Source organism: Oncorhynchus kisutch, unplaced genomic scaffold (genome assembly GCF_002021735.2).
Source record: "Oncorhynchus kisutch isolate 150728-3 unplaced genomic scaffold, Okis_V2 scaffold773, whole genome shotgun sequence".
Lineage (NCBI taxonomy): Eukaryota > Metazoa > Chordata > Actinopteri > Salmoniformes > Salmonidae > Oncorhynchus > Oncorhynchus kisutch.
The window spans coordinates 1-26017 of NW_022262718.1; the positions used below are offsets into that span (position 1 = coordinate 1).

General features: G+C 44.7%; 1 protein-coding gene across 1 annotated transcript; it reads right to left on the reverse strand.

Annotated features, from left to right (window-relative positions):
* Positions 1 to 11351: 11351 nt before the first annotated feature.
* On the reverse strand, positions 11352 to 24188 carry LOC109885854 (high-affinity choline transporter 1). Its single transcript, XM_020477646.2, has 9 exons — positions 24081 to 24188; positions 23308 to 23557; positions 22815 to 22928; positions 21131 to 21286; positions 20782 to 20930; positions 20019 to 20162; positions 16772 to 16925; positions 13897 to 14114; positions 11352 to 13750 (listed from the first exon to the last, which is right to left on the reverse strand). The coding sequence occupies exons 2-9, from the start codon at positions 23492 to 23494 to the stop codon at positions 13094 to 13096; spliced, it is 1779 nt and encodes a 592-aa protein (XP_020333235.2). The 5' UTR covers positions 23495 to 23557; positions 24081 to 24188; the 3' UTR covers positions 11352 to 13093.
* Positions 24189 to 26017: the final 1829 nt, after the last annotated feature.

The window sequence follows — 26017 nt, forward strand, 5'->3', positions numbered from 1 at the left end:
TGTATTGTTCACTTTATCATCTTGTTACTTTATCATCTGTTCACTGACTGTATTGTTCACTTTATCATTTTTGTTCACGAACTATTACTGTTTATTTTATTATCTTGTTCACTTTATCATCTTGTATCTTTCACAGTCTTGGAATTGAATAGTTCCAGTGAATCCCAGGGCTCTTCTCTGGGGTAGATCAGACTTGTTGTGACAGTTTTCAGCCTTGACGGGGTCCTGGGATGGAACCAAGGGGGTCACAGAGGTGGTATGGGAGGGGGGCATCCATGCAGTGTCATGTCAAGTCCCCGTCTCAGACTCGACAGCCAACCCCCCCCTCCTCTCCTATAACCTGCCCTTCCAAAAACACCCCTGTCAGAAAGAGTCCTGCAGGGGGGGGGTTGAAGAAAAGAAAACACGACTGGTAATAGATGTGACAGTCCTGCTCTGTTCGTTATACGACTGTTTCGTCCCATCAAAACATCTCTGTCTCAACACAATAACCAAGGGAAAGGAGATGAGGAAAGGAAGCCATATCAGACTATTGAGACATATCCCTGAGTCTTCTATCCAGAGATATGAGATGTCTCTGCTACAATTAGGAGATGAGGAACGGAAAGCCATATCAGACTATTGAGACATGTCCCTGAGTCTTCTACCCAGAGATGTGAGATGTCTCTGCTACATTAGGAGATGAGGAAAGGAAGCCATATCAGACATGTCCCTGAGTCTTCTATCCAGAGATACGAGATGCTCTGCTACATTCGGAGGTTAGGAAAGGAAGCCGAATCAGACATGTCCCTGAGTCTTCTATCCAGAGATATGAGATGTCTCTGCTACATGAGGAGATGAGGAAAGGAATCCGTATCAGACTATTGAGACATGTCCTGAGTCTTCTATCCAGAGATATGATATGTCTCTGCTACATTAGGAGATGAGGAAGGAATCCGTATCAGACTATTGAGACATGTCCCTGAGTCTTCTACCCAGAGATATGAGACGTCTCTGCTACATTAGGAGATGAGGAAAGGAATCCGTATCAGACTATTGAGACATGTCCCTGAGTCTTCTATCCAGAGATATGAGATGTCTCTGCTACATTAGGAGGTTATGAAAGGAAGCCATGTCAGACATGTCCCTGAGTCTTCTACCCAGAGATGTGAGATGTCTCTGCTACATTAGGAGATGAGGAAAGGAATCCGTATCAGACTATTGAGACATGTCCCTGAGTCTTCTATCCAGAGATATGAGATGTCTCTGCTACATTAGGAGGTTATGAAAGGAAGCCATGTCAGACATGTCCCTGAGTCTTCTACCCAGAGATGTGAGATGTCTCTGCTACATTAAAAGATGCCAATCTTCATCTTCATCAGCCTCATCTCCTCGTCCCGTATGTCCGCCTGTGTCATGTAGGGGAACTACGATAAAGTGCTCTGATGGGATGCAGGAGTCCGGCTCCCAGACTGCCCCATTATCTCCTCAGGTTTAAAACAGGAAACTGATCAGATCATAGCTGATTACAAGCCATCTCCCGCTACAGGAGGGGGGAGGGATACCTAGTCCATATCTACAGGTCCTTCATTTAAAACTATCTGTCTCTCGCTCTGTCTCTCGTTCTCTCTCTTTCTCTGTCTTTCGATCTCTCTCTCTCTGTCTGTCTCTCTATCCATCTCTCTCGCTGTCTCTTTCTGTCTCTCTCTGTCTCTCTCTCTCTGTCTCTCTGTCAAATCAAATCAAATCAAATGTATTTATATAGCCCTTCGTACATCAGCTGATATCTCAAAGTGCTGTACAGAAACCCAGCCTAAAACCCCAAACAGCAAGCAATGCAGGTGTAGAAGCACGGTGGCTAGGAAAAACTCCCTAGAAAGGCCAATACCTAGGAAGAAACCTAGAGAGGAACCAGGCTATGTGGGGTGGCCAGTCCTCTTCTGGCTGTGCCGGGTGGAGATTATAACAGAACATGGTCAAGATGTTCAATGTTCATAAATGACCAGCATGGTCGAATAATAATAAGGCAGAACAGTTGAAACTAGAGCAGCAGCACAGTCAGGTGGAAGTTGAAACTGGAGCAGCAGCATGGCCAGGTAGACTGGGGACAGCAAGGAGTCATCATGTCAGGTAGTCCTGGGGCATGGTCCTAGGGCTCAGGTCAGTTGAAACTGGAACAGCAGCATGGCCAGGTGGACTGGGGACAGCAAGGAGTCATCATGTCAGGTAGTCCTGGGGCATGGTCCTAGGGCTCAGGTCCTCCGAGAGAGAGAAGAAAGAGAGAAGGAGAGAATTAGAGAACGCACACTTCGATTCACACAGGGCACCGAATAGGACAGGAGAAGTACTCCAGATATAACAAACTGACCCCAGCCCCCCGACACATAAACTACTGGCAGCATAAATACTGGAGGCTGAGGACAGGAGGGGTCAGGAGACACTGTGGCCCCATCCGAGGACACCCCCGGACAGGGCCAAACAGGAAGGATATAACTCGTCTGTCTCTCTCTCTCTCTCTCTCTTGTCTGTCTGTATGTCTGTCTATCTATCTCTCTTGTCTGTCTATCTATCTCTCTATCTGTCTCTGTCTGTCTCTATCTGTCTCTCTCACTGTCTCTTTCTGTCTCTCTCGCTGTCTCTTTCTGTCTCTCTCTGTCTATCTCTCTCTCTCTGTCTCTCTCTCTCTCTCTCTCTCTTGTCTGTCTGTCTGTATGTCTGTCTATCTATCTCTCTCGTCTGTCTATCTATCTCTCTGTCTCTGTCTGTCTCTATCTGTCTCTCTCGCTGTCTCTTTCTGTCTCTCTCGCTGTCTCTTTCTGTCTCTCTCTGTCTATCTCTCTCTCTCTCTGTCTCTCTCTCTCTCTCTCTTGTCTGTCTGTCTGTATGTCTGTCTATCTATCTCTCTTGTCTGTCTATCTATCTCTCTATCTGTCTCTGTCTGTCTCTGTCTGTCTCTCTGTCTGTCTCTTTCTGTCTCTCTCGCTGTCTCTTTCTGTCTCTCTCTGTCTATCTGTCTCTCTCTGTCTCTCTCTCTTTCTGTCTCTATCTGTCTCTCTCTCTCAAAGTCCTAGAAACAACCTTGTCAGACCCTGGAGTCCTGAGAGCAAAATAGATTCCTCTTCAACAGATGAAAGACACTATCACACATGGTATTGTTCCTACCTGGTCATGGTTTGGCACGTTGACATGGTACTTCAATGTATCCCCTGAGACACACCATTTGGATAAGGTGATCTATGTTGGTGGGGTGGAGGATGGAGAGGACGGGGGGTTAGTTAGGGTCCTAGGAGAGGTTGAACAAGGTCCGGCTGGCCGGTTGATTGATCCAGGACAATGGGATGTTGGGGGGGTTAGAGGATGTTGTTCTGTTTATCAGTTGATGGAGAGTTCTAGAACCCCATCCCACTTTGACGTTAAATTACTCCTGTGTCAAAATCCAATCAAAATTGATTTTATAATGCCCTTTTTTCCTGTCATGTTTTTGCCATAGTAGTAGAAACTAAATCGGTTAACTAGTCCTATATATCACAGTTAGACCTGTTAACTAGTCCTATAGACCACAGTTAGAGAACAGCTCCGTAGTAGAAACTAAGCCTGTTAACTAGTCATTCTATTCCACATCCTTGTGAGTTGAATATAGTCTGGAAAAGCACATGGAAGAGGTGGCTACTACGACGCTAAGCCTGTAAGTGGGTGGGGTTATAAGAAAGTGGGTGGGGTTATAAGAAAGTGGGTGGGGGTATAAGAAAGTGGGTGGGGTTATAAGAAAGTGGGTGGGCTTATAAGATGTGGCTACTACGACGCTTCATTAGAACTCGTCTGAAAGACATCAACGACACGTCACAAGGACCTTTTAAATACGTCCAAGACATCAGCGACACGTCACAAGGACCTTTTAAATACGTACAAGACATCAACGACACGTCACAAGGACCTTTTAAATATGTCCAAGACATCAACGACACGTCACAAGGACCTTTTAAAATACGTCCAAGACATCAACGACACGTCACAAGGACCTTTTAAATACGTCCAAGACATCAACGACACGTCACAAGGACCTTTTAAATACGTCCAAGACATCAACGACACGTCACAAGGACCTTTAAAATACGTCCAAGACATCAACGACACGTCACAAGGACCTTTAAAATACGTCCAAGACAACTACGACACGTCACAAGGACCTGTTAAATACGTCCAAGACATCAACGACACGTCACAAGGACCTTTTAAATACGTCCAAGACATCAACGACACGTCACAAGGACCTTTTAAATACGTCCAAGACATCAACGACACGTCACAAGGACCTTTTAAAATACGTCCAAGACAACAACGACACGTCACAAGGACCTTTTAAAATACGTCCAAGACATCAACGACACGTCACAAGGACCTTTTAAATACGTCCAAGACATCAACGACACGTCACAAGGACCTTTAAAATACGTCCAAGACATCAACGACACGTCACAAGGACCTTTAAAATACGTCCAAGACATCAACGACACGTCACAAGGACCTTTAAAATACGTCCAAGACAACTACGACACGTCACAAGGACCTGTTAAATACGTCCAAGACAACTACGACACGTCACAAGGACCTTTAAAATACGTCCAAGTTTAAAATATCCATGAATGCATCTGTATTTTTGTAGCGTCCAAATGCAATTTTTCCTCCAACATCAAGGAAGGAGAGCCAAGCCGGACATCATGAACCCCTCTCCTTCCCCCTCCCCCCTTCCTCCCATTCCCCTTCCCCCTCCCCCCTTCCTCCCCTTCCTCCTCCCCCCCTCCCCTTTCCTCCTCCCCCTCCCCCTTCCTCCCATTCCCCTTCCCCCTCCCCCCTTCCTCCCATTCCCCTTCCTCCCCCCCTCCCCTTTCCTCCTTCCCCCTCCCCCCCCCCCCTTCCCCTTTCCTCCTCCCCCTTCCTCCTCCCCACTTCCCCTTTCCTCCTCCTCCTTCCCCCTTCCCCCCCATTCCCACTACCAGAGAATAAGTGGATTGACTTTTGGCTGAGTTTTCCCCTGTCATAATGGTTAATTATGGTGAGTGCACTCTGCTGTTCCTTTGTGAATGAGACTCTCTGGCTGGCGTGTCTTTATGGGACTGGGTCCCGGAGCCCAAGGACACAGCGGAGGAGATAGTGGGGGGGAGAAGGGAGGGTGGCTGGGACAAGAGAGTGTTTGTGGGGCCTTTGCGTCATCCCCTCAGGGGCGACGGCTCTAACAGGCTACATTAACCCCTCCCCCCAACTCCTCTACTTCCTCCCCCTTCCGTACCAGACGAGTGCAGCACTTAAGGTAATATAACTAACAGGATCTATTTTAAGACCACAGGTCTTTTATCTGATGGATAAAGACGCAAGCCGAGCGTTGTAATTTTTGTCACGTTTTCGGATCGTGTTCTCTTTCTCTCCGCACACCAGAAGCTAGCTATCAGAGTTGCATACCAATTGATGCTGGCTATCAGAGTCGCCTACCCATCAATGCTGGCTTCCAGAGTCCCCTACCAATCAACGCTGGCTTCCAGAGTCCCCTACCAATCAACGCTGGCTTCCAGAGTCCCCTACCAATCAACGCTGGCTTCCAGAGTCCCCTACCAATCAACGCTGGCTTCCAGAGTCCCCTACCAATCAACGCTGGCTTCCAGAGTCGCCTACCAATCAACGCTGGCTTCCAGAGTCCCCTACCAATCAACGCTGGCTTCCAGAGTCCCCTACCAATCAACGCTGGCTTCCAGAGTCCCCTACCAATCAACGCTGGCTTCCAGAGTCCCCTACCAATCAACGATGGCTTCCAGAGTCGCCTACCAATCGACACTGGCTTCCAGAGTCCCCTACCAATCGACACTGGCTTCCAGAGCCGCCTACCAATCAAAGCTGGCTTCCAGAGTCCCCTACCAATCGACACTGGCTTCCAGAGTCCCCTACCAATCGACACTGGCTTCCAGAGCCGCCTACCAATCAAAGCTGGCTTCCAGAGTCCCCTACCAATCGACACTGGCTTCCAGAGTCCCCTACCAATCGACACTGGCTTCCAGAGCCGCCTACCAATCAAAGCTGGCTTCCAGAGTCCCCTACCAATCGACACTGGCTTCCAGAGTCGCCTACCAATCGATGCTGGCTTCCAGAATCCCCTATCAATCGACGCTGGCGAAAGGCTTCTAACCGGCCACTGATTTAATACGATGACATTTTCTTGTAAGAAAAGAATGATGGTGAAATCATTCAACAACTTTGAAAACACACCATAAATAGATGATAATAGTTCCTTTATATAAAAAGGAATGTACCAGAATGCATCAGAGTTCTGAAAACGTCAAATGATTTGATGAAGTTATTTGTCCATATGTGGAAGAGGAAAGGTTCTGATCAGTGACAGGACTAGACTATAGTCAACAGGATGGTAACCATTAGAGAGAGTCTTCTCTCTCTCTCTCTCCTCAGTGACAGGACTCAACTATAGTCAACAGGATGGTAACCATTAGAGAGAGTCTTCTCTCTCTCTCTCCTCAGTGACAGGACTCAACTATATTCAACAGGATGGTAACCATTAGAGAGAGTCTTCTCTCTCTCTCTCTCCTCAGTGACAGGACTCAACTATAGTCAACAGGATGGTAACCATTAGAGAGAGTCTTCTCTCTCTCTCTCCTCGGTGACAGGACTCAACTATAGTCAACAGGATGGTAACCATTAGAGAGAGTCTTCTCTCTCTCTCTCCTCAGTGACAGGACTCAACTATAGTCAACAGGATGGTAATCATTAGAGAGAGTCTTCTCTCTCTCTCTCTCCTCAGTGACAGGACTCAACTATATTCAACAGGATGGTAACCATTAGAGAGAGTCTTCTCTCTCTCTCTCCTCAGTGACAGGACTCAACTATAGTCAACAGGATGGTAACCATTAGAGAGAGTCTTCTCTCTCTCTCTCCTCAGTGACAGGACTCAACTATAGTCAACAGAATGGTAACCATTAGAGAGAGTCTTCTCTCTCTCTCCTCAGTGACAGGACTCAACTATAGTCAACAGGATGGTAACCATTAGAGAGAGTCTTCTCTCTCTCTCTCCTCAGTGACAGGACTCAACTATAGTCAACAGGATGGTAACCATTAGAGAGAGTCTTCTCTCTCTCTCTCCTCAGTGACAGGACTCAACTATAGTCAACAGGATGGTAACCATTAGAAAGAGTGTTCTCTCTCTCTCTCCTCAGTGACAGGACTCAACTATAGTCAACAGGATGGTAACCATTAGAGAGAGTCTTCTCTCTCTCTCTCCTCAGTGACAGGACTCAACTATAGTCAACAGGATGGTAACCATTAGAGAGAGTCTTCTCTCTCTCTCTCCTCAGTGACAGGACTCAACTATAGTCAACAGGATGGTAACCATTAGAGAGAGTCTTCTCTCTCTCTCTCCTCAGTGACAGGACTCAACTATAGTCAACAGGATGGTAACCATTAGAGAGAGTCTTCTCTCTCTCTCTCCTCAGTGACAGGACTCAACTATAGTCAACAGGATGGTAACCATTAGAGAGAGTCTTCTCTCTCTCTCTCTCCTCAGTGACAGGACTCAACTATAGTCAACAGGCTGGTAACCATTAGAGAGAGTCTTCTCTCTCTCTCTCCTCAGTGACAGGACTCAACTATAGTCAACAGGATGGTAACCATTAGAGAGAGTCTTCTCTCTCTCTCTCCTCAGTGACAGGACTCAACTATAGTCAACAGGATGGTAACCATTAGAGAGAGTCTTTTCTCTCTCTCTCCTCAGTGACAGGACTCAACTATAGTCAACAGGATGGTAACCATTAGTCTTCTCTCTCTCTCCTCAGTGACAGGACTCAACTATAGTCAACAGGATGGTAACCATTAGAGAGAGTCTTCTCTCTCTCTCTCTCCTCAGTGACAGGACTCAACTATAGTTAACAGGATGGTAACCATTAGAGAGAGTCTTCTCTCTCTCTCTCTCCTCAGTGACAGGACTCAACTATAGTCAACAGGATGGTAACCATTAGAGAGAGTCTTCTCTCTCTCTCTCCTCAGTGACAGGACTCAACTATAGTCAACAGGATGGTAACCATTAGAGAGAGTCTTCTCTCTCTCTCTCCTCAGTGACAGGAATCAACTATAGTCAACAGGATGGTAACCATTAGAGAGAGTCTTCTCTCTCTCTCTCCTCAGTGACAGGACTCAACTATAGTCAACAGGATGGTAACCATTAGAGAGAGTCTTCTCTCTCTCTCTCCTCAGTGACAGGACTCAACTATAGTCAACAGGATGGTAACCATTAGAGAGAGTCTTCTCTCTCTCTCTCCTCAGTGACAGGACTCAACTATAGTCAACAGGATGGTAACCATTAGAGAGAGTCTTCTCTCTCTCTCTCCTCAGTGACAGGACTCAACTATAGTTAACAGGATGGTAACCATTAGAGAGAGTCTTCTCTCTCTCTCTCCTCAGTGACAGGACTCAACTATAGTCAACAGGATGGTAACCATTAGAGAGAGTCTTCTCTCTCTCTCTCCTCAGTGACAGGACTCAACTATAGTCAACAGGATGGTAACCATTAGAGAGAGTCTTCTCTCTCTCTCTCCTCAGTGACAGGACTCAACTATAGTCAACAGGATGGTAACCATTAGAGAGAGTCTTCTCTCTCTCTCTCTCCTCAGTGACAGGACTCAACTATAGTCAACAGGATGGTAACCATTAGAGAGAGTCTTCTCTCTCTCTCTCCTCAGTGACAGGACTCAACTATAGTCAACAGGATGGTAACCATTAGAGAGAGTCTTCTTTCTCTCTCTCCTCAGTGACAGGACTCAACTATAGTCAACAGGATGGTAACCATTAGAGAGAGTCTTCTCTCTCTCTCTCCTCAGTGACAGGACTAGACTATAGTCAACAGGATGGTAACCATTAGAGAGAGTCTTCTCTCTCTCTCCTCAGTGACAGGACTAGACTATAGTCAACAGGATGTTAACCATTAGAGAGAGTCTTCTCTCTCTCTCTCCTCAGTGACAGGACTCAACTATAGTCAACAGGATGGTAACCATTAGAGAGAGTCTTCTCTCTCTCTCCTCAGTGACATGACTCAACTATAGTCAACAGGATGGTAACCATTAGAGAGAGTCTTCTCTCTCTCTCTCTCCTCAGTGACAGGACTCAACTATAGTCAACAGGATGGTAACCATTAGAGAGAGTCTTCTCTCTCTCTCCTCAGTGACAGGACTAGACTATAGTCAACAGGATGGTAACCATTAGAGAGAGTCTTCTCTCTCTCTCTCCTCAGTGACAGGACTAGACTATAGTCAACAGGATGGTAACCATTAGAGAGAGTCTTCTCTCTCTCTCTCCTCAGTGACAGGACTAGACTATAGTCAACAGGATGGTAACCATTAGAGAGAGTCTTCTCTCTCTCTCTCCTCAGTGACAGGACTAGACTATAGTCAACAGGATGGTAACCATTAGAGAGAGTCTTCTCTCTCTCTCTCTCCTCAGTGACAGGACGAGACTATAGTCAACAGGATGGTAACCATTAGAGAGAGTCTTCTCTCTCTCTCTCCTCAGTGACAGGACTAGACTATAGTCAACAGGATGGTAACCATTAGAGAGAGTCTTCTCTCTCTCTCTCTCCTCAGTGACAGGACGAGACTATAGTTAACAGGAGGGTAACCATTAGTCTTCTCTCCTCAGTGACAGGACTAGACTATAGTCAACAGGACGGTAACCATTAGTCTTCTCTCTCTCCTCAGTGACAGGACTAGGCTATCGTTAACAGGAGGGTAACCATTAGTCTTCTCTCTCTCCTCAGTGACAGGACTAGACTATAGTTAACAGGAGGGTAACCATTAGTCTTCTCTCTCTCCTCAGTGACAGGACTAGACTATAGTTAACAGGAGGGTAACCATTAGTCTTCTCTCTCTCCTCAGTGACAGGACTAGACTATAGTTAACAGGAGGGTAACCATTAGTCTTCTCTCTCTCCTCAGTGACAGGACTAGACTATAGTTAACAGGAGGGTAACCATTAGTCTTCTCTCTCTCCTCAGTGACAGGACTAGACTATAGTTAACAGGAGGGTAACCATTAGTCTTCTCTCTCTCCTCAGTGACAGGAGTAGACTATAGTTAACAGGAGGGTAACCATTAGTCTTCTCTCTCTCCTCAGTGACAGGACTAGACTATAGTTAACAGGAGGGTAACCATTAGTCTTCTCTCTCTCCTCAGTGACAGGACTAGACTATAGTTAACAGGAGGGTAACCAATATAGAGTCTTCTCTCTCTCCTCAGTGACAGGACTAGACTATAGTTAACAGGAGGGTAACCATTAGTCTTCTCTCTCTCCTCAGTGACAGGACCTGACTATAGTTAACAGGAAGGTAGCCATTAGAGAGTCTTCTCTCTCTCTCCCTGTCGGCCACCATTTAAAACATCTCCCTGAGAGAGGAGAGCCACAAAGAGCTGTGATTGGGAGGCTGGGAGGGTTCATTGTGATGTCAGACGGTCTCTCTCTCTCCCATTTTAAAACATGTCCCTGAGAGAGAAGAGCAACAGAGAGCTGTGATTGGGAGGCTGGGAGGGTTCATTGTGATGTCAGACGGTCTCTCTCTCTCTCCCATTTTAAAACATGTCCCTGAGAGAGAAGAGCAACAGAGAGCTGTGATTGGGAGGCTGGGAGGGTTCATTGTGATGTCAGACGGTCTCTCTCTCTCTCCCATTTTAAAACATGTCCCTGAGAGAGAAGAGCAACAGAGAGCTGTGATTGGGAGGCTGGGAGGGTTCATTGTGATGTCAGACGGTCTCTCTCTCTCTCCCATTTTAAAACATGTCCCTGAGAGAGAAGAGCAACAGAGAGCTGTGATTGGGAGGCTGGGAGGGTTCATTGTGATGTCAGACGGTCTCTCTCTCTCCCATTTTAAAACATGTCCCTGAGAGAGAAGAGCAACAGAGAGCTGTGATTGGGAGGCTGGGAGGGTTCATTGTGATGTCAGACGGTCTCTCTCTCTCTCCCATTTTAAAACATGTCCCTGAGAGAGAAGAGCAACAGAGAGCTGTGATTGGGAGGCTGGGAGGGTTCATTGTGATGTCAGACGGTCTCTCTCTCTCCCATTTTAAAACATGTCCCTGAGAGAGAAGAGCAACAGAGAGCTGTGATTGGGAGGCTGGGAGGGTTCATTGTGATGTCAGACGGGGAAAATGACAAACATCAAAAACAGGAACATTTAAAAAAAAAAAAAAACAAGGCCTGATGATAAACTACTGTATGCAGATACACTAAACTGGACCGTGTGTCGCCCTGAAAATCCACATTCCCCATGAGAACATGTTGATATAGGACTATTTTCTATAACGACAGCTCGACAACTAAAACATCAGACATGAACTTGTTTAAATAATATAATTTATTCAATTTCAGCGTTGTTTCTTTTTAAGACATCAAAAATAAATAAAGATTTAGTAAGATTTAGTAAGGGGTCTCTGATATATAACTTCCACCATATATTATATACAGATATACACATATTACTACTATTATATACAGAAACACATATTACTACTATATATTATATACAGATATACACATATTACTACTATTATATACAGAAACACATATTACTATTATATTATATACAGAAACACATATTACTACTATATAGTATATACAGAAACACATATTACTACTATATAGTATATACAGAAACACATATTACTACTATATAGTATATACAGAAACACATATTACTACTATATAGTATATACAGAAACACATATTACTACTATATAGTATATACAGAAACACATATTACTACTATATAGTATATACAGAAACACATATTACTACTATATAGTATATACAGAAACACATATTACTACTATATAGTATATACAGAAACACATATTACTACTATATAGTATATACAGAAACACATATTACTACTATATAGTATATACAGAAACACATATTACTACTATATAGTATATACAGAAACACATATTACTACTATATAGTATATACAGAAACACATATTACTACTATATATTATATACAGATATACACGCCACACAAAACACTGTACAATGCTGTTGACAACAAATAAATGCATACATTTCGGACTGGAACCCACAGAATAACCCAGTAGGGCCTTTAGTAATAACCCAGTAGGGCCTTTAGTAATAACCCAGTAGGGCCTTTAGTAATAACCCAGTAGGGCCTTTAGTAATAACCCAGTAAGGCCTTTAGTAATAACCCAGTAGGGCTGTCTATAGACGGGCCTTTAGTAATAACCCAGTAGGGCCTTTAGTAATAACCCAGTAGGGCTGTCTATAGACGGGCCTTTAGTAATAACCCAGTAGGGCCTTTAGTAATAACCCAGTAGGGCTGTCTATAGACAGGCCTTTAGTAATAACCCAGTAGGGCCTTTAGTAATAACCCAGTAGGGGTTCATCACAGAATGAGACCAGGGAGAGAGAGTTCAGGTCTGATTACGTACCAACATGGAGGTCCGTTCTCCACTGGTGACACACATTCAACAGCAACATTAGTCTGGTCTCTTATGTCAAGGACACTGCGCCAATGATGTCCTCTTATCTCCGTGCCATCTATTCTGTTCCATCTTCATAATGTCCTCTTATCTCCGTGCCATCTATTCTGTTCCATCTTCATAATGTCCTCTTATCTCCGTGCCATTTATTCTGTTCCATCTTCATAATGTCCTCTTATCTCCGTGCCATCTATTCTGTTCCATCTTCATAATGTCCTCTTATCTCCGTGCCATCTATTCTGTTCCATCTTCATAATGTCCTCTTATCTCCGTGCCATTTATTCTGTTCCATCTTCATAATGTCCTCTTATTTTAACCTTTATTTAACGAGGCTTCAGCTTAAGAACAAATTCTTATTTACAATGACGGCCTACCGGGGGACAGTGGGTTCACTGCCTGGTTCAGGGGGCAGAACGACAGATTTTTTGTACCTTATCAGCTCGGGGGATCCGATCTTGCAACCTTTCGTTTACTAGTCCAACGCTCTAAGCACCACAAATCAAAGTGGTTAAATATCAAACAAATCGCCGTCATTTCAGTCCTCTCTTTAGTCTCTTTACGTTCCAGGTTCAAGATCCGGAGTTTTAGTCCAGGGTCTCGTGGTTGGGGCTGTCTTCTGGACTCGAGTCCTCCTCAGCCAGAGTGTCTCTGCGGGTGAACGTAGCCGCCAGTTGAACGCTGAGCCGTGGTTTGACAGCCGCCATCTCAGACAGCACGATGGTGTTACGGTTGACCAACGTGGTCTTGTCCATGTTCTCTATGCTGTGCCGGGCCAACACCGCGTCCATGAAGTCATACTTGGGCAACAACTTGCCGCTCTCGAAAAGATACTTGGCCAGGTAGGAGAAAGCCACGTTGCCCAGGAAGGAGGCCAACATGGAGACGGTCTTAAACGGGAACTTCTGCACCACGATGTGTTCCACCTCTCCAGTCAGATGATGGATCCGGTCCTCTATCTGCCAGCCGGGGTAGTAGATAAAGGGGGGTAGTGAGAGGTAGGGTTCCCCTCCTCCGATCCTCAGGATCAGACCAAAGACGTAAGCGGCAACGGAGCCGTACGTGTTGGTTCCCTTGACGAAGAGAACGGAGATGAGCTGAGGGAAGATGATAACGTAGACCAGGTCGGAGCTCAGGTACCACAGCCCGTACACCGTCCCCGTTAGCAACGCCATCGCCGTGGCCAGGCCGCCGAACACAAAGATGGTGACACGCATCACCCACACGATCTCGGTGTCCGATGCCTGGGGGGAAGTGGGGGGAGGTACAACGTTACACACACAACAACACAGAGAACAGTGGCTCAACTGCTCCTATAAAGTTCAGATATTTTGTGAACAGGAAGTGGTAAGTGGTGTTTTTTTTTGTCCCGCCCCTCTTCCCAACTCACCGATTGGCGGAAAGCCAGCTGGTAGATGTTCCGAGCGAACATGGAGCTAGCTGATAGGATGGAGGAGTCGGCGGATGACATCACGGCAGCAGAGACCGCCCCCAGGCCGAAGAAGGAGACGAAGGGAGGACAGAGGTACTGGAGGACTATGGGTAATATCATGTCTGCTTGGTCCCTCTCCTTGGGAGGTACAGGTCCATACGCCGTCTGGTTCCAGTCTGAGGAACACCAGGAACAGAACATATCGTTTGGAACCTGGAACCACAGCTGAATCTAAAGGACTGCCTTTCTCTGGTTCCAGTCTGAGGAACAGTACACACAACAGTCAAGAACCCAGAACCAAGAACTTAGAACTTAGAACCAGAAAAAACATGTAGACAGTGGTCAAACTAAGGAACCCACTGAAGAACTACAACTGTGGAAGAAGAGCAGGCAAAGGAATCCACTAAAGAACTACAACTATGGAAGAAGAGCGGATAAAGGAACCCACTAAAGAACTACAACCGTAGAAGAACAGCGGTCAAAGGAACCCACTAAAGAACTACAACCGTAGAAGAACAGCGGTCAAAGGAACCCACTAAAGAACTACAACTGTGGAAGAACAGCGGTCAAAGGAACCTAGTAAAAAACTACAACCGTGTCTAAGAACTTGTGTGTCAGGTTAGAAAGACCAATGTGGAACCTCCATAACAGAACAACCCTACTGCAGCTTTATAGATGATGATAAACAGTCATGTCAGATTGTCTGTTCTACTGTAACTATGTATCACCCCTTAACGTAGCATTTTACCTCACGTAGTCCTACTGTAACTATATATCATCCCTTAACGTAGCATTTCACCTCCCGTCACTGGACGTAGTCCTACTGTAACTATATATCATCCCTTAACGTAGCATTTCATCTCACGTCACCTCACGTAGTCCTACTGTAACTATATATCATCCCTTAACGTAGCATTTCACCTCACGTAGTCCTACTGTAACTATATATCAACCCTTAACGTAGCATTTCACCTCACGTACTCCTACTGTAACTATATATCATCCCTTAATGTAGCATTTCACCTCCCGTCACTGGACGTAGTCCTACTGTAACTATATATCACCCCTTAATGTAGCATTTCACCTCACGTAGTCCTACTGTAACTATATATCATCCCTTAACGTAGCATTTCACCTCCCGTCACGGGACGTAGTCCTACTGTAACTATATATCATCCCTTAACGTAGCATTTCACCGCACGTACTCCTACTGTAACTATATATCATCCCTTAACGTAGCATTTCACCTCACGTAGTCCTACTGTAACTATATATCAACCCTTAACGTAGCATTTCACCTCACGTACTCCTACTGTAACTATATATCATCCCTTAATGTAGCATTTCACCTCCCGTCACTGGACGTAGTCCTACTGTAACTATATATCACCCCTTAATGTAGCATTTCACCTCACGTAGTCCTACTGTAACTATATATCATCCCTTAACGTAGCATTTCACCTCCCGTCACGGGACGTAGTCCTACTGTAACTATATATCATCCCTTAACGTAGCATTTCACCGCACGTACTCCTACTGTAACTATATATCACCCCTTAACGTAGCATTTCACCTCCCGTCACTGGACGTAGTCCTACTGTAACTATATATCATCCCTTAACGTAGCATTTCACCTCACATAGTCCTACAGTAACTATATATCACCCCTTAACGTAGCATTTTACCTCACATAGACCTACTGTAGCTAAAAATCAACCCTTAACATAGCATTTCACCTCCCGTCACTGGACGTAGTCCTACTGTAACTATATATCATCCCTTAACGTAGCATTTCACCTCACGTAGTACTGTAACCATATATCACCCCTTAACGTAGCATTTCACCTCACGTAGTACTGTAACCATATATCACCCCTTAACGTAGCATTTCACCTCACGTAGTACTGTAACCATATATCACCCCTTAATGTAGCATTTCACCTCACGTAGTCCTACTGTAACTATATATCATCCCTTAACGTAGCATTTCACCTCACATCACTGGACGTAGTCTTACTGTAACCATATATCACCCCTTAACGTAGCATTTCACCTCACGTAGTACTGTAACTATATATCTCCCCTTAACGTAGCATTTCACCTCCCATTCCTGACTCTGTAACTGAGTGTACAGACAGTGATTCAGCAGGACTTTGATGCTGGAGTTAAAACCTGGAGATCAAAACTAATTCAGTCCCTTCTGCTTCTCCTCAGATGTAATATTTACAAAGTTCACAGTAGTAAACGGAGAGATGGAGAGAGACAGAGAGAAAGAGAGAGAGAGATGGAGAGAGATAGAAAGAGAGAGAGAGACAGAGGGAGGGGGAGAGAGAGCGAGAGATAGAGAGAGAGACAGAGAGGAAGGGAGGGGGAGAGAGACAGAGAGAGAGAGAGAGAGAGAGAGGGAGGGGGAGAGAGACAGAGAGAGAGAGAGACGGAGAGAGAGGTTGAGAACGATCCTCCATAATGGATGAAGGGACCAGCTGCTGATGTTTTTTAGGAGCTTTCCAAAGATCTGAGGGGAACATGGTTACACCCTGAGGTGTCCCCCGGACCCCCTCCCCCCCAACGCCCAGCAGGGGGACATACCTCTGGAATATGTGTCATCATTAGGCTACCAGATGAGGAACTCTCAATCAGACGTTTGGGAATGTTAGGAAAACAACTAACAACTGTAGATCAACCAACACGACAGAACGACATGTCCTAGTTAGAACCGCTCATACATAAAGGAACTGTACCCCAGGTGTGTGTGTGTGTGTGTGTGTGTGTGTGTGTGTGTGTGTGTGTGTGTGTGTGTGTGTGTGTGTGTCCGTGTCCCTGCATGTCTCACCTGTGGAGGCCCCTATAGCCCCGATCATTACTGAGGGCACGGCCATGACCAGGCACCCTGCAGCGGCGATGAACGAGAGCACCTGGGCGTACGTAGCTGAAGAGGCAGAGAGAACCCGTTGAAAATATACCTGCCAGGGAATCCCCCCCAACATCTAGAACACAGAGAGGAGATAGTGAATTCATCTAGAACACAGAGAGGAGATAGTGAATTCATCTAGAATGGAAAGAGGAGATAGTGAATTCATTTAGATTACAGAGAGAAGATAGTGAATTCATCTAGAATGGAAAGATGAGATAGTGAATTAATCTAGATTACAGAGAGGAGATAGTGAATTAATCTAGAACACAGAGAGGAGATAGTGAATTCATCTAGAATGGAAAGATGAGATAGTGAATTCATCTAGATTACAGAGAGGAGATAGTGAATTAATCTAGAACACAGAGAGGAGATAGTGAATTCATCTAGAACACAGAGAGGAGATAGTGAATTCATCTAGAACACAGAGAGGAGATAGTGAATTCATCTAGAACACAGAGAGGAGATAGTGAATTCATCTAGAACACAGAGAGGAGATAGTGAATTCATCTAGAACACAGAGAGGAGATAGTGAATTCATCTAGAACACAGAGAGGAGATAGTGAATTCAACTAGAATGGAAAGAGGAGATAGTGAATTCATTTAGATTACAGAGAGAAGATAATGAATTCATCTAGAATGGAAAGATGAGATAGTGAATTAATCTAGATTACAGAGAGGAGATAGTGAATTAATCTAGAACACAGAGAGGAGATAGTGAATTCATCTAGAATGGAAAGATGAGATAGTGAATTCATCTAGATTACAGAGAGGAGATAGTGAATTCATCTAGAACACAGAGAGGAGATAGTGAATTCATCTAGAACACAGAGAGGAGATAGTGAATTCATCTAGAACACAGAGAGGAGATAGTGAATTCATCTAGAACACAGAGAGGAGATAGTGAATTCATCTAGAACACAGAGAGGAGATAGTGAATTCATCTAGAACACAGAGAGGAGATAGTGAATTCATCTAGAACACAGAGAGGAGATAGTGAATTCAACAGTAAGTATCATTGCAATCAGAACATAATCACTACTCCTTAAACAGTAAATATTCTGTCTGCTGGAGTATCAGAACCAGTCTTATCCAGAACCAGTCCTATCCAGACCCAGTCCTATCCAGAACCAGTCTTATCCAGAACCAGAACCAGTCCTATCCAGACCCAGTCTTATCCAGACCCTATCTTATCCAGACCCAGTCTTATCCAGACCCAGTCTTATCCAGACCCAGTCCTATCCAGACCCAGTAGTATCCAGACCCAGTCCTATTCAGACCCAGTCTTATCCAGACCCAGTCCTATTCAGACCCAGTCCTATCCAGAACCAGTTCTATTCAGACCCAGTCCTATCCAGACCCAGTCTTATCCAGAACCAGTCCTATCCAGACCCAGTCCTATTCAGAACCAGAACCAGTCCTATCCAGACCCAGTCTTATCCAGACCCAGTCTTATCCAGAACCAGTCATATCCAGAACCAGTCCTATTCAGAACCAGAACCAGTCCTATCCAGACCCAGTCTTATCCAGACCCAGTCTTATCCAGAACCAGTCCTATCCAGACCCAGTCCTATCCAGACCCAGTCTTATCCAGACCCAGTCCTATCCAGACCCAGTCCTATCCAGACCCAGTCTTATCCAGACCCAGTCCTATCCAGACCCAGTCTTATCCAGACCCAGTCCTATCCAGACCCAGTCCTATCCAGAACCAGTCCTATCCAGATCCAGTCCTATCCAGACCCAGTCCTATTCAGAACCATAACCAGTCCTATCCAGACCCAGTCTTATCCAGTTCTGTACGTACCAGCAGACAGAACCAGTCTTATCCAGAACCAGTCTTATCCAGACCCAGTCCTATCCAGACCCAGTCTTATCCAGAACCAGTCCTATCCAGACCCAGTCTTATCCAGACCCAGTCCTATCCAGACCCAGTCCTATCCAGACCCAGTCTTATCCAGAACCAGTCCTATCCAGACCCAGTCCTATCCAGACCCAGTCTTATCCAGTTCTGTACGTACCAGCAGACAGAACCAGTCTTATCCAGAACCAGTCTTATCCAGACCCAGTCCTATCCAGACCCAGTCCTATCCAGACCCAGTCTTATCCAGACCCAGTCCTATCCAGACCCAGTCTTATCCAGACCCAGTCTTATCCAGACCCAGTCCTATTCAGACCCAGTCCTATCCAGTCCTATCCAGACCCAGTCTTATCGAGACCCAGTCCTATCCAGACCCAGTCCTATCCAGAACCAGTCCTATCAAGAACCAGACCCAGTCCTTTCCAGAACCAGTCCTATCCAGAACCAGACCCAGTCCTTTCCAGACCCAGTCCTATCCAGAACCAGTCCTATCCAGTACTGTACATACCAGCAGACAGAACCAGTCCTATCCAGACCCAGTCCTTTCCAGACCCAGTCCTATCCAGAACCAGTCCTATCCAGAACCAGTCCTATCCAGTACTGTATGTACCAGCAGACAGAAGTTGTCTATCCAGACCCAGTCCTTTCCAGACCCAGTCCTTTCCAGACCCAGTCCTATCCAGACCCAGTCCTATCCAGAACCAGTCCTATCCAGTACTGTACATACCAGCAGACAGAAGTTGTCTATCCAGACCCAGTCCTATCCAGAACCAGTCCTATCCAGTACTGTACGTACCAGCAGACAGAAGTTGTCTATCCAGACCCAGTCCTTTCCAGACCCAGTCCTATCCAGAACTAGTCCTATCCAGTACTGTACGTACCAGCAGACAGAAGTTGTCTATCCAGACCCAGTCCTATCCAGAACTAGTCCTATCCAGTACTGTACGTACCAGCAGACAGAAGTTGTCTATCCAGACCCAGTCCTATCCAGAACCAGTCCTATCCAGTACTGTACGTACCAGCAGACAGAAGTTGTCTTTCCAGACCCAGTCCTATCCAGAACCAGTCCTATCCAGTACTGTACGTACCAGCAGACAGAAGTTGTCTTTCCAGACCCAGTCCTATCCAGAACCAGTCCTATCCAGTACTGTACGTACCAGCAGACAGAAGTTGTCTATCCAGACCCAGTCCTATCCAGAACCAGTCCTATCCAGTACTGTACGTACCAGCAGACAGAAGTTGTCTATCCAGACCCAGTCCTTTCCAGACCCAGTCCTATCCAGAACCAGTCCTATCCAGTACTGTACGTACCAGCAGACAGAAGTTGTCTATCCAGACCCAGGTGTCTTCTCTCTTGATGTTTCCCTTCCAGGGAGCTTGGTAGATCTCCTTCACTGCACTGATCTTGATGTCAGACACCGCTGGGTTGTTCAGAGCGAACGGCACTGAGACCCACTGACACAGAGGCAGAGACACATCAACCCTGGGTCAAACACACACTGCTACAGCCCGAATGTCACGTTTTTAATAGTTGTAGAAATATAGAATCATGTTTTTAATAGTTGTAGAAATATAGAATCATATTTTTAATAGTTGTAGAAATATAGAATCGTGATTTTTAATAGTCGTAGAAATATCGAATCATGTTTTTAATAGTTGTAGAAATATAGAATCATGTTTTTAATAGTTGTAGAAATATAGAATCATGTTTTTAATAGTTGTAGACATATAGAATCATGTTTTTAATAGTTGTAGACATATAGAATCATGTTTTTAATAGTTGTAGAAATATAGAATCATGTTTTTAATAGTTGTAGAAATATAGAATCATGTTTTTAATAGTTGTAGACATATAGAATCATGTTTTTAATAGTTGTAGAAATATAGAATCGTGTTTTTAATAGTTGTAGAAATATCGAATCATGTTTTTAATAGTAAGAGTTGTGCCTATTCCTTCTCAAATCCTTTCAAATGTTTCAGCTACAATGGAACCCAACAGAATGGTCCCAAAATTACAAACTCCCAAGCAAAATAAAGTCCAGCTGAAATAAGTGGTCCGGGCCGAGTGTCTCACCAGTCCCAGGAAGATACAGAAGAGTTGCACCACGTCGGTGTAGGCTACAGAATACAGACCTCCGACTAACGTGTAGAAGATCGCAATACAGGCAGAGATCACCACAGACATCTTGATGTTTATGTCTATGATCACACTCAGCGTGGCTCCTAGAGGAACAGACAGACAGGGACCTGGTCAGAGATAGTAACATTACAGACAGAGATCACCACAGACATCTTGATGTTTATGTCTATGATCACACTCAGCGTGGCTCCTAGAGGAACAGACAGACAGGGACCTGGTCAGAGATAGTAACAACACAGACAGAGATCACCACTGTGCTGTAATATCATTGATAATAACTTACCCAGAGCAGATAAAATGGCCGCCGACCAGAAGATCTCTCCCATTAGAGCAGGTATGAAGAGCAGACCACCCATCCTCTTCCCATACTTCTGCTGGAAAGGGTCCAGCATGGTGACATAACCTCTGGAGCGCATGGGCTTGGCGAAGAACAGACCTCCTGCACACGGCATGTTGGCAGGTTTAATAAACGCACAGGATATTGGGGCAAATATATTGTGGATTATTTCACAAGTCTACGTTATTAAGTTATATATTCCAAACTGTAGTCTATTGTACGGTGCATTTGAAAAGTATTCAGACCCCTTGACTTTTTCCACATTTTGTTACCTTGTTCTAAAATAGATTTTTTTTAATTACCCTCATCACCCTATGCACAATACCCCTATAATGACATCACAATACCCCTATAATGACATCACAATACCCCTATAATGACATCACAATACCCCATAATGACATCACAATACCCCATAATGACATCACAATACCCCTATAATGACATCACAATACCCCATAATGACAAAGCAAAAACCGTTTTTTAGAAATGTTTGCAAATGTATTAAAAATAAAAAACAGAAATACCTTGTTTACATAAGTATTCAGACCCTTTGCTATGAGACTCTAAATTGAGCTCAGGTGCATCCTGTTTCCATTGATCATCCTTGAGATGTTTCAGCAACTTGATTGGAGTCCACCTGTTGTAAATTCTATTGATTGGACATGATTTGGAAAGGCACACACCTGTCTATATAAGGTCTCACAGTTGACATCGCATGTCAGAGCAAAAACCAAGCCATGAAGTTGAAGAAATTGTCGTTTGAGCGCCGAGACAGGATTGAGTCGAAGTACAGATCTGGGGAAGGGTACCAAAAAATTTCTGTAGCATCGAAGGTCCCCAAGAACATCATTCTTAAATGGAAGAAGTTTGGATCCACCAAGACTCTTCCGAGAGCTGGCTGCCCGGACAAACTGAGCAATCAGGGGAGAAGGTCATTGGTCAGGGAGGTGACCAAGAACCTGATGGTCACTCTGACAGAGTTCCAGAGTTCCTCTGTGGAGATGGGAGAACCTTCCAGAAGGACAACCATCTCTGCAGCACTCCACCAATCAGGCCTTTATGGTAGAGTGGCCAGAAGGAAGCCAATCCTCAGTAAAAGGTACATGACAGTCCTCTTGGAGTTTGCCAAAAGGCACCCAAAGACTCTTAGACCATGAGAAACAAGATTCTCTGGTCTGATGAAACCAAGGTTGAACTCTTTGGCCTGAATGCCAAGCGTCACATTTGGAGGAAACCTGGCACCATCCCTACAGTGAATCATGGTGGTGGCAGCATCATGCAGAGGGGATGTTTTGTCAGCGGCAGGGACTAGGAGACTAGTCAGGATCGAGGCAAAGATGAACGGAGCAAAGTACAGAGATCCTTGATGAAAACCTGCTCCAGAGCCCTCAGGACCTCAGACTGGGGCGAAGGTTCACCTTCCAACAGGACAACAACCCAAAGCACACAGCCAAGACAACGCAGGAGCGGCTTCGGGACAAGTCTCAATGTCCTTGAGTTGCCCAGCCAGAGCCCTGACAATTTAATCAATTTTAGAATAAGGCTGTAAGGTAACAGAATTTGGGAAAAATTCAAGGGGTCTGAATACTTCCCGAACGCACTGTTTGTTATTAATGAGATGACTCACCTACGACTAGACTTAGCGCATATCCAAAAGGCGCTTGTGCCCAAGCCAAGCCGTACCCAGGAAGATAGACGTACTCCGCCGTTCCGTTTATGTATCCGCCACCAACCCAGGTCGCTGCAATGACAACAACTACAGTAATTCACAGAGTCATGATTACCTGATGCGTGTAAATCCAAAGGACAAGGTTATAACATTCCGCGCATAAGAATTATGGATGCTTGGACCGATCACGGAATAATGTATTTAAAAAATATGTAAACTAAAGCTGTTCAATGTTGCAATTCAACATGTTAGTTAGTGTCTTTAGTTAAAAGCCTTTCCCCTAACCAACGAGCATGAGTTATCAAATTGAAGTAGCCTTTTACAACCGGTTTTTATATTAATCAAGTAAAACATTTTTAAAAGGGTATAGTCCTACAACATTCTGTTAGTAAACTTTCAGAATCACCTTTATTTAGAAATCAACTTACAAATAGAACACAATGAAACTCACCGGTCATGGTAAAACCACCAACAAATAAACCAATGTCCCTTCCACCAACCATGATGGTTTCACTGCGGTCTGTGCCCTCCGCCTCCCCGGCGTGTTTGTTCTTCCACGCTGCCCAGATCCCCACCGCAAGGATCAGAACGTAGAAGAGGGCGATCGCCGCCAGTCCCTCCACGTGGATACCGGTCATCTTGTCTTGTTTTAGCTCGAGTTGAGCCGCGTGTCTTCGCTAGAAACCGGGTGGCATTGAGACCTGCGTGGATGGGGTGCGGGGAGAAAGTGACCATTGAATTGAGTGGCAGTGAAGGGATGAATGAATAGACTAAAAGACCAATTAAAGACAAAACATTATACTTGTAATTACATTTTCGTTAGATTTATTATGTTACTATTGTTACTATTTTATAACATCAGAAATAAGACAACAGTCTTCATTTTTTTAAATCCCCGACTAGTTTCCACAGTCTCTATGAATGTGCGTAAAAAAGCCCATTACGCACAACCGTCAGACAGTCCGTGGAGCTGTTGAGGCGTTAAACTGACGTCTTCTTCTGATGGGAGAGTTGCAAACATCTGACGTGAGTATTTAAAATATCAAATGTGTCCTTTTTAAACACAACCCTCCTCAAATCAGACAATGATGATATAGACTGTATCTGGAGCAATGGTAAAACACATGTATAATGATATAGATTTACTTTACAATGATGTAGAGATTCCTTTACGTGGTCTAACATGTCTTCAGCAACAACATCATGAGAAAATAGACAAGTTACCTGAAATGTCTCTTTTACCACTTGAGGTGAAAGCCGCTTCTCAACGAACGGATGTACAGATAGACACTGGCCAGTGTGTTATCCTCCGGTACCCTGCTTGAAAACTAAGTAATGATCGACTAAGAGCTACGTGCTGAGATCGTCCCTCCCGGTGACTTTTATAAGAGACCCAGGTGGCGTCAGACGTCCGGTGTTCACGTGCGTCAGAGAGAGAAAAGTGAACATCTTTTTGATGAGAATAATGAGCACGAGAAACGTCACTGGGTTTTTCCTACCGCTGCTAGTGGTGTACGCAAGTGTATGAGAGAGAGGAAGAGAGAGAGACCACTGTGACTGACCCAAAATTAAGGAAATCTTTGACTATATACAGACTCAGTGAGCATAGCCTTGCTATTGAGAAAGGCCGCCGTAGGGAGAGCTGGCTACGTGCACACTGTCCACAAAATGAGGTGGAAACTGAGCTGCTCTTCCTAACCTCCTGCCCAATGTATGACCATATTAGAGACACATATTTCTCTCAGGTTACACAGATCCACAAAGCATTCGAAAACAAATCAAATTTTGATAAACTCCCATATCTACTGGGTGAATGGTCGCTGTCCATGGTGCTGAACAATTATCGCTGTTGCAATTTTTTAAATTTAACTTGACAAATCAGGTAAGGAAAAAATAGATTATTTACAATTACGGCCTAGGAACATGTGGTTAACTGGTCTAGGGACAGGTGGTTAACTGCTTTGTTCAAGGGCAGAACGACAGATGTTGACCTTGTCAGCTCAGGGATTCGATCCAGCAACCTTTCGGTTACTGTCCCAACACTTTAACCACTAGACTACCTGCCTCCTCTACACTCTAACCACTAGGTTACCTGCCTCCTCTACACTCTAACCACTAGGTTACCTGCCACCTCTACACTCTAACCACTAGGTTACCTGCCACCTCTACACTCTAACCACTCAGCTACCTGCCTCCTCTACACTCTAACCACAAGGCTCTAACCACTAGGCTACCCTGCCTCCTCTACACTCTAACCACTAGGTTACCTGCCACCTCTACACTCTAACCACTAGGTTACCTGCCACCTCTACACTCTAACCTCCAATTGATAAAAATTCTAACTGAAAGTGTCAAGTTGTTTATCTCCAAACAGACAGTTCTGGTCTAACAGTAACTTCTTGCACAGAGTTCAAACCCTAATTGATAGATTCGGATTGATATGATCCCCAATTAGAGACAACGAATACCACTTTAATATGATCCCCAATTAGAGACAACGAATACCACTTTAATATGATCCCCAATTAGAGACAACGAATACCACTTTAATATGATCCCCAATTAGAGACAACGAATACCACTTTAATATGATCCCCAATTAGAGACAACGAATACCACTTTAATATGATCCCCAATTAGAGACAACGAATACCACTTTAATATGATCCCCAATTAGAGACAACGAATACCACTTTAATATGATCCCCAATTAGAGACAACGAATACCACTTTAATATGATCCCCAATTAGAGACAACGAATACCACTTTAATATGATCCCCAATTAGAGACAACGAATACCACTTTAATATGATCCCCAATTAGAGACAACGAATACCACTTTAATATGATCCCCAATTAGAGACAACGAATACCACTTTAATATGATAGAACACAACATAGAAATTATAAACTAGAATACCCCCTAGTCACGCCCTGACCTACTACACCATAGAGAAACAAGGGCGTGACAATATTGTACATTTCCAAAGTAAGCTTTGGCAAAATGTACATTGTTATGTCATGCCAATAAAGCAATTTGAATTGAGAGAGAGAGGTGAGAGAGAGAGAGAGAGAGAGAGAGAGAGAGAGAGAGACCGAGAGAGACAGAGAGAGAGAGAGAGAGAGAGAGAGAGAGAGAGAGAGAGGGAGGGAGAGAGA